Source organism: Thunnus albacares, chromosome 1 (assembly GCF_914725855.1).
Source record: "Thunnus albacares chromosome 1, fThuAlb1.1, whole genome shotgun sequence".
Taxonomy (NCBI): Eukaryota; Metazoa; Chordata; class Actinopteri; order Scombriformes; family Scombridae; genus Thunnus; species Thunnus albacares.
Window position 1 is genome coordinate 267,467 of NC_058106.1, and position 13,643 is coordinate 281,109.

At 38.4% G+C, this 13,643-nt stretch overlaps 1 protein-coding gene across 2 annotated transcripts in view; it reads left to right on the forward strand.

The window, feature by feature from the left end:
• The window catches only part of vps35 (VPS35 retromer complex component), a 55,297-nt gene extending 43,437 nt beyond the window's left edge, over positions 1–11,860 (forward strand). For both annotated transcript variants that reach the window (XM_044351965.1, XM_044351165.1), the window contains exons 8-17: positions 2,361–2,470; positions 2,888–2,984; positions 3,275–3,423; positions 5,096–5,303; positions 6,130–6,285; positions 6,737–6,859; positions 6,956–7,135; positions 7,969–8,208; positions 8,557–8,700; positions 10,279–11,860. In XM_044351965.1, the coding sequence (XP_044207900.1) occupies positions 2,361–2,470; positions 2,888–2,984; positions 3,275–3,423; positions 5,096–5,303; positions 6,130–6,285; positions 6,737–6,859; positions 6,956–7,135; positions 7,969–8,208; positions 8,557–8,700; positions 10,279–10,458 (1,587 nt within the window). In that variant the 3' untranslated portion in view covers positions 10,459–11,860. The remainder of the gene's footprint in view (positions 1–2,360; positions 2,471–2,887; positions 2,985–3,274; positions 3,424–5,095; positions 5,304–6,129; positions 6,286–6,736; positions 6,860–6,955; positions 7,136–7,968; positions 8,209–8,556; positions 8,701–10,278) is intronic.
• The last annotated feature ends 1,783 nt before the right edge of the window (positions 11,861–13,643 follow it).

Below are 13,643 nucleotides of genomic sequence, written 5' to 3' on the forward strand. Positions count from 1 at the left end.
TGATATATAAAGGCAAATTAATTCAAAAGTATGCAAAAACAGCCAAAATAGCCCAAGACTCTTAAGGGAGGGTTAACTAACAGTTAACATAATGTGATGAGCACAAGCAGCTAAACATTGTACTGTGTAAGTATTAATACACGTTGAGTTTTAAAGTTTACTAGGATATTAGTGCATAGTTATAGCTAACTAAGAACGTACATAGATTTTATAACTTAGTGTGAGATATGATGGGTTGCTACTTTTTCAGCGAGATGCGACGTTAACACACACACACAGACACACACATCCATTTCTCTGTAAGCAGACTGCCATTTCTCAGTTAAGACAGATCAGGGGAGTCTGTTAACTGTTAATGACTCGCAGCTATCCTTGAGAAGTTTCTCATCAGTGTATTTACGTGTAAAAAAAAAAAAAAGTGTTAGTCATTTTTGTGACTGCTCCTATGATCTCAGACTCAAATGCTAATAGTTGCATGGATATTGAAACTTGTTCAGATTAATTTTGATCACCCTTTGCCCATTTATAGACTTTATTTTATCATTAACATATAACAACAATAAATATAATGAATTGTTCGTTTTAAAAATCAATCAGACAGCATTTTGTGGAAAAATCAAACATTCAGTGTACAATTTTAATAAACTCAGTACTGTTTTTCAATACACTGACTACTAATTGTTATCACTTATTGTTATTGCACCATTGGTTTGGGCCTTGGTGAACTGCATTTTGGCTGTGATGCCCCAATAAATTTGTACTTATCAAAGGCCAAAGTGGCCTTGCCTTAAAAATGACATAATTTCAGGTCTGTGATGGAGTTTTAACAAGCTGAGTAACCTGCTGTGCCAGGGTTGTGTAACCTGTGTTTATGCAGGTTTTGTCAGAGTATGTCAGAATTATAAAATAATGATTTGACTGCCACCATGGTGTAGCAACTTTGTTGACATTTGAGCCACAATAAAATCACTGGGCTATTTCTTCCTTGTTACTTTGACAACAGAAACGGATATTATGTAAATGAGAACAACTGTACTGTGAACTGCATAACACAGTATAAAGAGCAGCTTTCCCTTATGAGATTTAATGTAAAAAGAAATGGTAATGGGAAATCTGGGGACTCATAAAGGTGTCCGTTTTAAGAACCAGAATAAAAGTGGGTCTTTATGGGTCTAGTTACTGTAATGGTTGAATGTTTTCGCTCCTAACTGGTTCACCTATAACACATACATATCAGGCTATAACACTGTCTAAACTAATTCATCTTATTATTATTTTGAATCTAGGATTGGGCAACAAAACCTAGAAATATAGACTAATTCAGTTATCTGTTTTACTTTGTTAAAATGCTTAAAATGTTTTGTTTCCATTGTCAGCATCAGTCCACAGTTGCAGATTTAAGTGCAGCTGCCTGCTTCGTGGGGCAGCCAGGACATTCCCATTACCTGTGAGATTTGGGTCATTATATTGGAACAATGGGATTTGACCACAAAAAAAAAACAGATCTAAACCTCCAAGCGGGTAGCTCCAAGTCTGAAAATTGAAGCCAATGCAGACCTCTCTAATGGCCAGCAGGGGGTGACTCCACTGGCTCCAAAAAGAAGTCTGTTTGTATAGAAGTCTATGGAAAATGACCATACTTCTCACTTGATCTAGCCTATTACCTCAGTGAACACTTTCCTAATGGGTTTATGGTCTCAACTGCTCGTTTCAAGTCTTCTTCAATACAGCATGATGTGCACTTTTATGGCCCCATTTAGAGTAAAATAGATGATTTTAGGGTGTGGCTACCTTGTGATTGACAAGTCGCTACCACGGCGGTGAGTGAGATGCTGTAGTCTGCTTAGTTCAGCCCTGAGTGCTGAACTAAGCAGTTAATCAGTCTGGAGCAACAACGCACCAATCTGAGAAATGCAACAGCACAGTAGCTATCAGTACAGACAGTCAAATACAGTAACACACAATTACAATATGGTGTCAGTTAATATAAACAAGGTTTACTGTTTCCATGTAGCCTGGACATTTGAGCAGCATGTCACGTTTTAGTTTAATTTGTTACATTAGTGTAAAGAATGTTTACATTTTTAAATGTATGTGGATTATTGATTATGGATATTTTGAACAAAGGGAAACTTTGTATGCTTTGTATTTTAAGGTCATGGAAGCCCTATTTTAATTTCAGCAGTGCTCATATTTAACAATTAATTTAAATTAAAATTCTCAATGCCTGTAAAATGATATTCCAGCCAGCCCTTGAAATCTAGTGTAATGAAGTTAACATGAACCTTCATATTAGTTTCATAGATAGATCATACAAGTAAAAGCTGCACTCCTGAACTAAAATGGTCTTATCTTGTAAGGTTTTCCCAGATGAATTCCACCTTCAGACCCTGAACCCTTTCCTGCGTTCCTGTGCTGAGCTCCATCAACATGTCAATGTCAAGAACATCATTATAGCCCTCATTGACAGGTACAATTTAATTCATTGTAAACAAACAAAGCTAATAGAAACTCAATCACATGTAAATACTTCTTTGTTTTGACATTTGCATATACAACCTTTGATTAATCCATATTCTTGATCACATTACAATGATCATAACAAAGAGCAGTTAAGTGTTGCAAATTGTTGGAGCCCTTTTAATTTACCCATTAGATGAAAAATTTGTGTACACTTGATGATATTTGAGACAGTAGTTTGTGATAGTGGTGTCTCTGCATTACGTTAAAGATGTTAAAATTTTGTCCGCACCCATTCACATTCCTTGGCAGACAGCCCTTGTTCAGAAGTCTTCAGCATTTAAAGAAGAAGACGACTACCATTGCGATCCCTGTTTATAAACTTAACAATAAGAATGCACTAGATTTTCTCTGTTTTGCTTTTCAGACTTGCCCTGTTTGCTCATCGAGAAGATGGCCCCGGTATTCCAACTGAGATCAAACTGTTTGATATCTTCTCTCAGCAGGTGGCCACTGTCATTCAGGTAGGTAACATTAGGTTTATGTGGTCTATAAGACCAAGCTGATCAGTCATTGTAATTGTTAATAGTGAGATAATTATTTAAGCATAGAGAGGTTGTCATGAGCTCTCAGGTCAGATTAAAAAAAAAAGAAAGAAAAAAGTTGTGTTGTGCAAGTCAAAGGAGAAAAAAAGACTCTGTGATCAACTCGTCATCACTGTCCATATATTCTGAGTTCAAGTTAAAGTTTAAACAAACATTGTACTCTGTACTGAATATGGTGATGTTTTCACTCTATGATTCCCCCTCATCAGTCTCGCCAGGACATGCCATCAGAGGACGTGGTCTCTCTTCAGGTTTCTCTCATCAATCTGGCCATGAAATGCTACCCTGATCGTGTTGACTATGTAGATAAGGTCCTGGAGAGCACTGTGGAGATATTCAACAAGCTCAACTTGGAACAGTAAGCCCCCAAAGTCCTGACACATTGAGGTTGAAGGAATACAGTGTATTTGTGTGTCTGTGTCTCTGCTGAATGGTCATGGGATGCATGCAGTATAAAGAAATCTTAGTTTTGTCTGTGTCTAGCAATCCAGCAAAGAGAGATTCAAGATTCAAGATTTCAGGATTTAGTTTGTCATTTTCTTGTGTATTTGCACACACAAAAAAGCGAAATGCTGTTCCTCCCAGCCAACAGGAGTGAAACAACAACAGAAAGGAAAAAAGATATACTGTCTATCTAAAAATTCCCTTTAAAAATGATAAAAAACATATAAATCCCAAGAGGAAAAAACCAAAACAAAACAAAAAAGAACAAGCAGTTAGCACCACAGTGCATTAAAGTGCATTTAGAGAGAAAAGTACATGTCTCAGTTCCATGTAGACAGCTCTTGCATGTCAACGAGTGACCAGCACTTATGGGGGAGTTATATAATCCATTTTGCTGTCCAGAGAACATTAGGCAACATGATTGTTGGAACTGCCTGTTTGTATGGGTTAACAGCTAGCCTAGCTCGCACTCCTCTGCGCTTGCCGCGCTTCCATTTCCTGTTGCACCGCTTCCAAAGTTTCCTCCCCGGCGCAGCTCCAGGCAAGGCTGTGGTCTCCTTTGGGCCCACTGGGTGTAGCACACCAAGCGCACTCAGCTGATTAAGCTCTCTCAATCAGTATTTCCCATAGCAAAAGTCTTTGTTATGAATGTCCAAAAGAAACTGACGATCATAGACATATTTCCCTTGCACTCCACACAATGATGTAGACGTAGACATGGACAAAAACACTGCATGGTTAGAACTAGGAGAAGCTGCCGCAAACGTTGGTCGTGCCGCCATCACACCAGTACATGGAGAGAGAGGGAGAATACCACCAACAAGGACCCCTAAATTTCTCTTCTTGTCTTTATAAAATAACTTGTTTTGATTTAAAAAATGTATCCAAAGATGATATATCCCCTTCTGAGGAATCCTTAATTTTGTTGATTAATGCTGTTACCTCTTCTTTAGAGTCTTTTCTGAAGATTATTTGAAGGTTATTTTGCAAAAAGTCCCACTTTTTAGGTCCAAGTTTGAGATGTATTCAAGAGCCCATCTCTGGTGCAGCCACTGTCTCTCATTCCAGAATGATGATATGGCCATTATTTGACATTTTACAGTAATGCTTTCCAGAATTTCTGGCTTAAGAGATGTCAGACAGCAAGCAGGGTTGCAGTTAATAAGATAGAAGTTATTTTAAAACATAAAAAACTGACCCTCAATTTTTTAACTGTCTCTGCTGTGACAACACTTGAAAGGTAACATAATACAGCAAAAGTCAGTTTTTGTTCAGTGAAAAATAAAAGTCTTGGTAAAAGAGGGTGAAACCAAGACAAAAAAAGTATCATATTCACAGTGGAGATTACCTGAAAACATGGGGAGAGTGGTTAAAAGAGAGGAGGGAGAGTGGAAGCTGTTGTTTGAAGTAGAGATAGCAGAGTGATCAGAAACCTGGATATCATTGTTACTCTATGTAGACCTTTTTATCACAAATAGGATAATAGACAGGATAGAACAGGGATAGTAGCTGACATTTAAATATAGTCTTTGCCTTACCTGTTTTCACACACACTTTGACCCTTTCCATTCTCTTCCCTCGTATAGCATAGCAACCAGCAGCGCAGTGTCAAAGGAACTTACCAGACTGTTGAAGATCCCAGTGGATACCTACAACAACATTCTAACAGTGCTGCAGCTCAAACACTTCCCACCACTCTTCGAGTACTTTGACTACGAGTCGCGCAAGAGCATGAGCTGCTATGTGCTGAGCAACACGCTTGACTACAACACCACCATTGTGGCACAGGAACAGGTCTGATTCATAGCTACAACTTAAGCACAAAGATGTCAACATTTACATGTTGACCTGTTAATGAGAATAACAGTAAATATAGTACCAACTCTATCACCAGACAGAATGTTGATATTGACTGATTCCACAAAACCCTGATTACACTCTTTGCTAACATTTTAAATGATTTATTTCTACAGCATCTGTGCTGTAGAAATAAATCTACAGCACTGTGCTGTAGAAAGACATGGTTTAAGACATGTAAAAATACTGCTTTGAATAATTTGTGTGTCAGGTTTTTTCCACAAAAAAAGTTTAGTTCTTTCTAGTTGCTGAAACACATAAGTTCAATAGAGCGACAGTGGGTTACACACACAATTACAACGAGTTACACCCAGGTAACTTTAATTTCTCCTCGCCTCATTACTGAATTTGATCCTATAGCGTGTTTACATTGTTTCATTCACTGTGGTAGAGAATAGCAATGGCTGTAAGCTGAAGGTTTGCTTTAGAGATGGCTTTATTAGATATATTGTATGTTACTGTGTACTATATGTTATGAGAAAACTGTTGAGTCTTTTTTCAGCTGCCTTAAGCTTCTCTTCACTATGAACAATCAAAAAGTGGCATTAAAAACTTGCAGAAGAAAACACAAACTGACCAATCACAGTTCTGCGGTTCCCATGTAATATCCCATTTTAATAACGTAATGTGTAAAGCTCCACTTAGTAGACTTAAGAAGACTTACCCGCCTCAGTCAAAAGTAGAAAAAATATTTGTAGAAAAGTTTGTCAAATTTAACACTCTTCTCTCTTCTCCTTCTCCTCCCCCTCCCTGGTTTCTCTAGGTGGATGCCATCTTGAACTTGGTATCCACACTGATACAGGACCAACCAGACCAACCAGCTGATGATCCCGACCCTGAGGACTTTGCTGAGGAGCAGAGCCTTGTGGGTCGTTTCATTCACCTGCTCCACTCTGAAGATCCTGACCAGCAGTACCTTGTGGGTCCTTTCCTCAACATTAAAAGGAGCATGCCAATGATTATGTACTAGACATACTACATACTAAACTGCTACTGCTATACTATTGTTACTATTATTACTGCTGTTGTAATAATGCTGACTATTTTGAAAATCATGTTGTAGTGTTTCCTCTTTAAATGATTTTTCCCACCTTGGCCAAATCAGATTTGAAGTGTACTGTGATGGATTATAGACAGTTGATTGATTTATATACTGTATGGAAATGAATAAAAACCAGTGGCTGCCTTGAAACTAATGGATTAAAAAAATCTGAAACTCAACAGCATGCTTTAGGAAATGTTAAGAGATTTAAAACAGTCACCTTTTTCATGCTTGTATAACTTCTTTATCCCAAACTATAACTAAATCATCACCACAATGTCTTTGCTGTTGTTACTGTTGGTCATTGAACATTCTGATTTGTGATCAGATTCTGAACACAGCCCGCAAACACTTTGGTGCGGGTGGAAATCAAAGGATTCGCTACACTCTCCCTCCTCTGGTGTTCGCTGCCTACCAGCTGGCCTTCAGATACAAAGAAAACTCCTCATTGGTTTGCCGACATCCTTTTTTTCCACTCACATATGCTGTATTTGTAGTTTTGTCTATACAACTATTAAATCACACCATTTTTTTTTTCTTTTATTAGGACGACAAGTGGGAGAAGAAATGTCAAAAGATCTTTTCTTTCGCCCACCAGACCATCAGTGCTCTAATCAAGGCTGAGCTTGCTGAGCTGCCTCTCCGACTTTTCCTGCAGGGGGCACTGGCTGCAGGTGACATTGGCTTTGAGAACCACGAGACTGTAGCTTATGAGTTCATGTCACAGGTAAATGGTTTTAAAAAAGACTCTAGAGCACGTGTTGGCTGCTTATACCTCTTATAAAAGCTACATAGTGAAAGCAGTCCATCTTTGGTCCTGACCAAATTAACCCAAATACAAGTGTGAAAGCAACCCAGGTTACGATAATAAACCCTCTGGTTTCCTGCCCATGTGAATGTTATTTTTGTGTCTATAATAATACATTTTTTTCCTGCTGGTCCCAATAGTTAATGTACATGTTAAGAGTTAAATGTTTATGGATTGGGGAAAAGCTACAGATACTGTTACTATAGAATATCCTCAGAAGTGTTTATCATGACATACAGGTAATGATAAAGAAAATGGCAACAAAAAAAGTTCTGCATGTTGTTTTTTAGAAATAATTGCACAAATTTAAAAAATTGGGACATAACAGACAGACTAGCTAGCAGAAAATGTATGGGGGAGAAAGAGAAATTTGAGAAAGATTGGCAGCACAGTCATTTGAGCTTCAGTTACATGACATGATGAGTGGAAATCCTGAAAATGTGATGAGGTACAAAAGTGTTAGCTTTAGACTCCTCAGCAATTGAATTTGTGCAGCTAGTTCATAGAAAAGTAGCACTGAACAATCTGAGTGCAGTAAAACTTAAAATTGAGCAACTAAGAAAGACAGGAAAATCCAGAGGTAACCATGGTGATTTGTTTTTTTTTTCCTGATTGTCAAATATTGTGAACACCCAAACTTCTAGCTCTCTCCTTTTGACATCCTCTACCATTCATATTCCTCTCTCCCTCCTTGCACACCAACCCACTTTTACCATTTCTTCTGTTGCTCATCAATACATACCCCTCACCAGGCCTTCTCTCTATATGAGGATGAGATCAGCGACTCCAAAGCCCAGTTGGCAGCCATCACACTGATCATTGGTACCTTTGAGCGAATGCGATGTTTCAGTGAGGAAAACCATGAGCCGCTGAGGACTCAGTGTGCACTGGCTGCCTCCAAGCTGCTGAAGAAGCCTGACCAGTGCCGAGCCGTCAGTATCTGTGCCCACCTTTTCTGGTCAGGTCGCAGCACCGACAAAAATGGTGAAGAGGTGTGTTGGAGTTTGAGGAGTGTTTTTGTACATGTGCCAACATATATGCAGATACAGGTATATTTGCAATTTCCTGTGCCAGACTCCAGAACCGACTGCTGGATGTCACGACACATAGGTGGGCTTGATCCATTTTAAATTCCTAGACTCATGATGTCTCAGAAATTGACCCCCAAAAAGATGGCAATAATTGATACAGTAGGAAACGGTTTTTGTATTTTTCAACAGTTATCTTTCAATAACATATATTTGCCCAGTGAAGTTGCTAGTTCATTGTACTGACACATGTGGTGCACTTACTCCTGTTTCCACATCTGTCATTTCTAACTACTGATGTTGCATCTTTAGATCCGTGATGGTAAACGGGTGATGGAGTGTTTAAAGAAAGCCCTGAAGATTGCCAACCAGTGCATGGACCCATCACTGCAAGTTCAGCTCTTCATTGAAATCCTCAACAGATACGTCTGCTTCTATGAGAGGGAAAACGATGCGGTATGACACCACAAATGTTAAATTTCTACATGGTTAAGACACCTATTCCCAGCTGCGCCACTTGCTCTTTAGTAAGCAGGTTACTGATAAAATTGATGACACAAAAGTAGGTAATCAATATTATGTGTATAGCTATGACCGTTACATTTAGAGAGAAGTCTTTTTATTTCAAGGTTAGAATAAAACTGAAACTGGTATTAAAAATACCCTGTGGAGCCTTCTTGTAAACAAAGCTATGTTTAGATGTTACTCACCAAAACATATTGTGTGTATTCTTGAGGTCCAACACACATGCAATATTTTAAATTGTGCTGTATTTAACTTCCATGTTATCTAGGTTTTCTTACTTTCTTTCTTAAGTCAATTCATTTGAAACACTGAATGTTAATAACTAATTAAACTATAATGAAAGGTTCATATTTAAGAATGAGCTGCAACAAAAGTCAGCACACCCTTCTTTAGTGAGACTCCATTTTATTTTTTATTTTGTATGCCCGTCTTTATTTTTGATGACACCCTGGGCATGGGTGATACCAGTCTTGCACAAATCTGTGGAGAGATGTTCTGTTGTCCTTCACAAATTATTCTTTTCAGCTGCTCTTTGCTGGAGGGGTTCTGTTACTCTTTAAAATACTAAGAAAGGTGATCTATTGGATTCAGGTCATGGGACATACTTAGCCATCACATTGTTTTCACTTTTTTCTTCTTTAAAAAATCTTGTGTGATTTTTACAGTGTGTTTGGGATCATTCATTGTATGAAAATTCCTTTCCTGCCAACCTTATTGAGACTGGGTGTCATCTTTTCATTCAGTATTTGGGTATACAAACTTGCATTCATAGTGCCATCTATAAATGTTATCTCCCCTACACCTTTTGCACTCATGCAGCCCCATATCAGCGCACTCCCACCTCCATGTTTCATGGTCAGCACTATGCAGTCACTGTGGTAGTCCGGGCCAGGTCCACACCAAATATGCTGGACCCCATCTGATCCAAACTTATTCATTTTGGTTTCATCCAACCAAAGAATATGCTGCCAGTATTCATCAGGCTTCTTTTCATGTTTTTTTGCAAAGTTTGAGGTTGACTTCATGCAATGTCCTTTGCACAGTCACTGCAGTCACTGAAGCACCAATTTCCACAGATAATCCTTGTGCCAAGTGAGAAGCGCTTGCCCGTGTGTTTTTCAATGCAAGATTGTGTAGATAGCAAATTGTCTGTACTGTCATTTAGTCTAACCTGTTTGTTTTTAATTACAAATAAGAGCAAATACCCCACACTTCACCCAAAAAATACTACAATTATTGTAAGATGATATAATTTTGAATCTTTTAACATTTTAGTGATATTGCACAGTGGTGTACTCAGTTTTGTTATATACTGTATGTAAATTTCTACAGCTAAGAGTTCACCTATGGTAAAAGTCATTTTTATGGCTTCAAATGAGTACAGGCACGAGTATGAACTGAGATAATTGCTTCCATATGATTTTGAATGTAGTCCTTAAAAGTTTTGTAAATATCACACTATAAACAGGAACACTTTTATTCACTGTCTCTGATCCTCCACCCATCTAGGTGACTGTCCAGGTATTAAACCAGCTGATTCAAAAGATCAGGGAGGATCTTCCCAACCTGGAGGCAAGTGAGGAAACAGAGCAGATCAACAAACACTTCCACAACACACTGGAGCATCTTCGCCTGCAGAGAGAATCCCCTGAGTCTGAGGGCCCCGTCTATGAGGGCCTGGTCCTTTAAAACTATTGCAGGTTGGAAGGATGTGAGGTCCTCATCCATCCTCATCCATAGATATTTCACTATAAAATGAATATACAACTACACACAAAATCCCATCCTGTACATCAGGGATAAAAATAAATGTCATTATTTTCCCAAGAGCTAAAATAACTCCTTTTTATTTTTATTATTATTCATGTTTCTGCATTATTTCCTCCCCACTGTCCCTCATTAGCAGAACCTTTTTCTGCAACAGGTTGAAGATGTTATATTATAAGAAGCATGTGTCAGCAACACTGCACTTACCTTCAATGTGCACTTGTGGCAAGTCTTCACCATTCCTTTGTGAATTCCTACTTGACCAGTTTGTCTTTAACCTGTATCATTTTACTGTTGATAGTAGAATTGCTAGCTGTGATAGGTGTATCCACTGAGTCATCAACCCCGCATCTTGGCATATTGAGAGATGAATGTATTAGCTGAGTGTGCATAAAGGCTACAGAATCTGGTAGTGGTGTTGCTTATGAGCTAGTCCCCACCCTTGAATAATCAATAACTGATGTTCTTTAGGATGGCTTTGTGGACAGTTTTAAACAGGTTCTTTTAAACCAAACTGAAGACTGGACAAATGGAAGCACGTGCTAGGTTTGGCCCCACAGGGACAAACAGTGTTGTTCCCATTAAAGCAAAGCATCTTTTCATCTAGTCATTCTTTGTTTGTGGCAGCTGCAGTTCAGTTAATAATTGTGCAGCGTTTTGCATGACCCTGAATTCATTTACCATCCCAGCTGGGCAGCAAAGAAATGGCAAATGGCAGTAAAATTTAGTAAATTGTATGTCGGAGGATTGACATATTTGTCAAAAAAGATCATATGATCTCATACTTAGGCAGTGCTTTTCATTAATAACATCAGATGTGTCTCTCTATGGACTCTGTTTCATTAATCAGTTTATTTCTGGACCTGTCAGTGGATGGACATGTTCAGAAAAGCTGCAGCATGTGTTTGTGTGCTTTAGCATGCTTGTACAATAAGGCCTGGTTTTCAGTTTATTCTATAGATCCCACCAACTACAATGTGTGACTTTGTCACCAAGCAGTAATCCACTGTTTGGTGACAAGTCATGTTGTTGGGGGGTTGCAGTGATTCTCAGAATTGTATGCTAGTTGACAAGTTGCCATACTGATCACGTAATGATGTACACATTTGCGTGTAAGATTTTGGAATTACTTGCTGCACCATGTGACAGTGTCTGCTTATCTCTCTTTCTTAGCTCTCATCGTTGATTTGTTGGAGGCAGTATTGATCAGTTTCTCTCCCTTTTTGAATCTGTGTGTAAACCCACTTGTAAATCACATAAAGAAAAGATCAGATTAAAGATCAATTATCATTGTGCTGAAATAAAATTGAAATTATTAACAATACATGATTGCATTTTGTTAATTTTACATACACAGCATATAATAAAGTATTATCAATAATATATTGAGTGACTGCCTTACATTATTATCTTGTATACAGTATTATGTCCTCCATGTGTTTCTCTGATTACAGCAACGAAATGAACACTTTACACACTTATGATTCCAAAAATTCCAGCCCACTCGATGAATATTGTTTAAAAAAAAAAAAAAAGACCTCAAGCAATCTTTTTTGGCTGGACAGGCAACAGACCAGATGCCTGTACTTCGAAGCAGGATTAGGGGTTAGTGAGGTAACTTTAGGTTTAACTCTGGGTTTTCAGTCCTACGATGGTGATTCACTTTTTACCGGGGTTCATCACTATGGTAACTTATGCTGAACAGCTAACCTGCTCCGGAGCAGGTTAACTTCAGAGGATCGGGTCACAACCTGTCAACACTGCGACCACTGACCAATCAGATCACTGGAAAAACAAATGAGTCATCATTCCCACAAGATCCCGACATGGACAATAAAGTGACAAGTAAAAAAGAGCAATATATATTTTTATAGGTCAGTGGAAACATTTTATTGTTCCAGACTTCCGCTTTGGTTTTAAAACAGAGCCTCTAACAAATGGAGAGATAGTTTACAACACTAAACACATAATGATTATTTTAGCTGCCTTTTAATAGTATAAATATTTGTTTTATCCCTGGAGTGACAGCTGACAGTGTGAATGATTTTTTCCATCACTACAGCTCAGAATAACATCATACAACTATGTGATGATAACGAAATGAAAACAAAATATTGTCTTTTATCAGAAAAATAGCCCACACTGTTAATCGGCTCCCATGATTATAAATGCAACATTTGGGTCAGATAGACCTCATCGGCCATTAACTACTTTTCCACTCTTTGCTTCAGTAGCAGAAACAGTTTGGCATTACTTTAAAGTTTCTTTTTTATGTGACATATTCAGAATGATTTCTATATCATCCAATTAAATAGCAAAAATACTCTCTCTATACTCAAGTTCAGTGAAGCCAGATAACGAAAAGATATCCTGGGTATGTTGAACTTACTTCGTAGTACAGGCCTCAGCCCTATAACCCCAAATGTTTAACCGACTCACCGAGTGATGAAATAACACCATTGGTAAGCCAGCCCAGTGATGGAGTTTCCCCATTGGCCGTTGCTCTTTCAAAATGAATTGGCTCAAATTTTACATTACATCTTCAGGGGGCATTTACAATGGAGCCCGAGTGCAGCTCACTCTCAGCTGGACTGAGGTTGTTATAATGAGTATTAATTTAAATATTTACTATTTTCAACATAAGTGCAAAGTTTTGTGAGTTTTCGCACATCCTAAAGGCCTCGAACGTGTTCATTAGATGAAAATTGACACACAAAATCCAAAATGGCTGACTTTATGTTGGGTGGGAAATGAGAGCAGTGATCCCACCAAATTTCATGAACATCAAAGAAACTTTGTTCCAAAATGGCTCTGCATTTGGGGGCACTGTGGAGCACTCTGGCCACGCCCGAGCTCAATCATTGCAGAAATTTGCAATTTTTGCCAGCTCTGTCCCAATTTTCAGTTTTTGAGCTTCCCAAGCTCCCCAAAAATGCAATGGCGTACTAGAATATAATAATTAGAGCTGCAAGCAGGGCATGTTCGGGTATGCTGCAGTCGAAGGGTTTTATTATGGGTATGTAGACGGTTTTAGGCCTAGTTAAAATGATAACAGTGTGAGAGCTATCTTTGCTCTTTATTATTATTTTGTGAGAGCTGCTGCATAC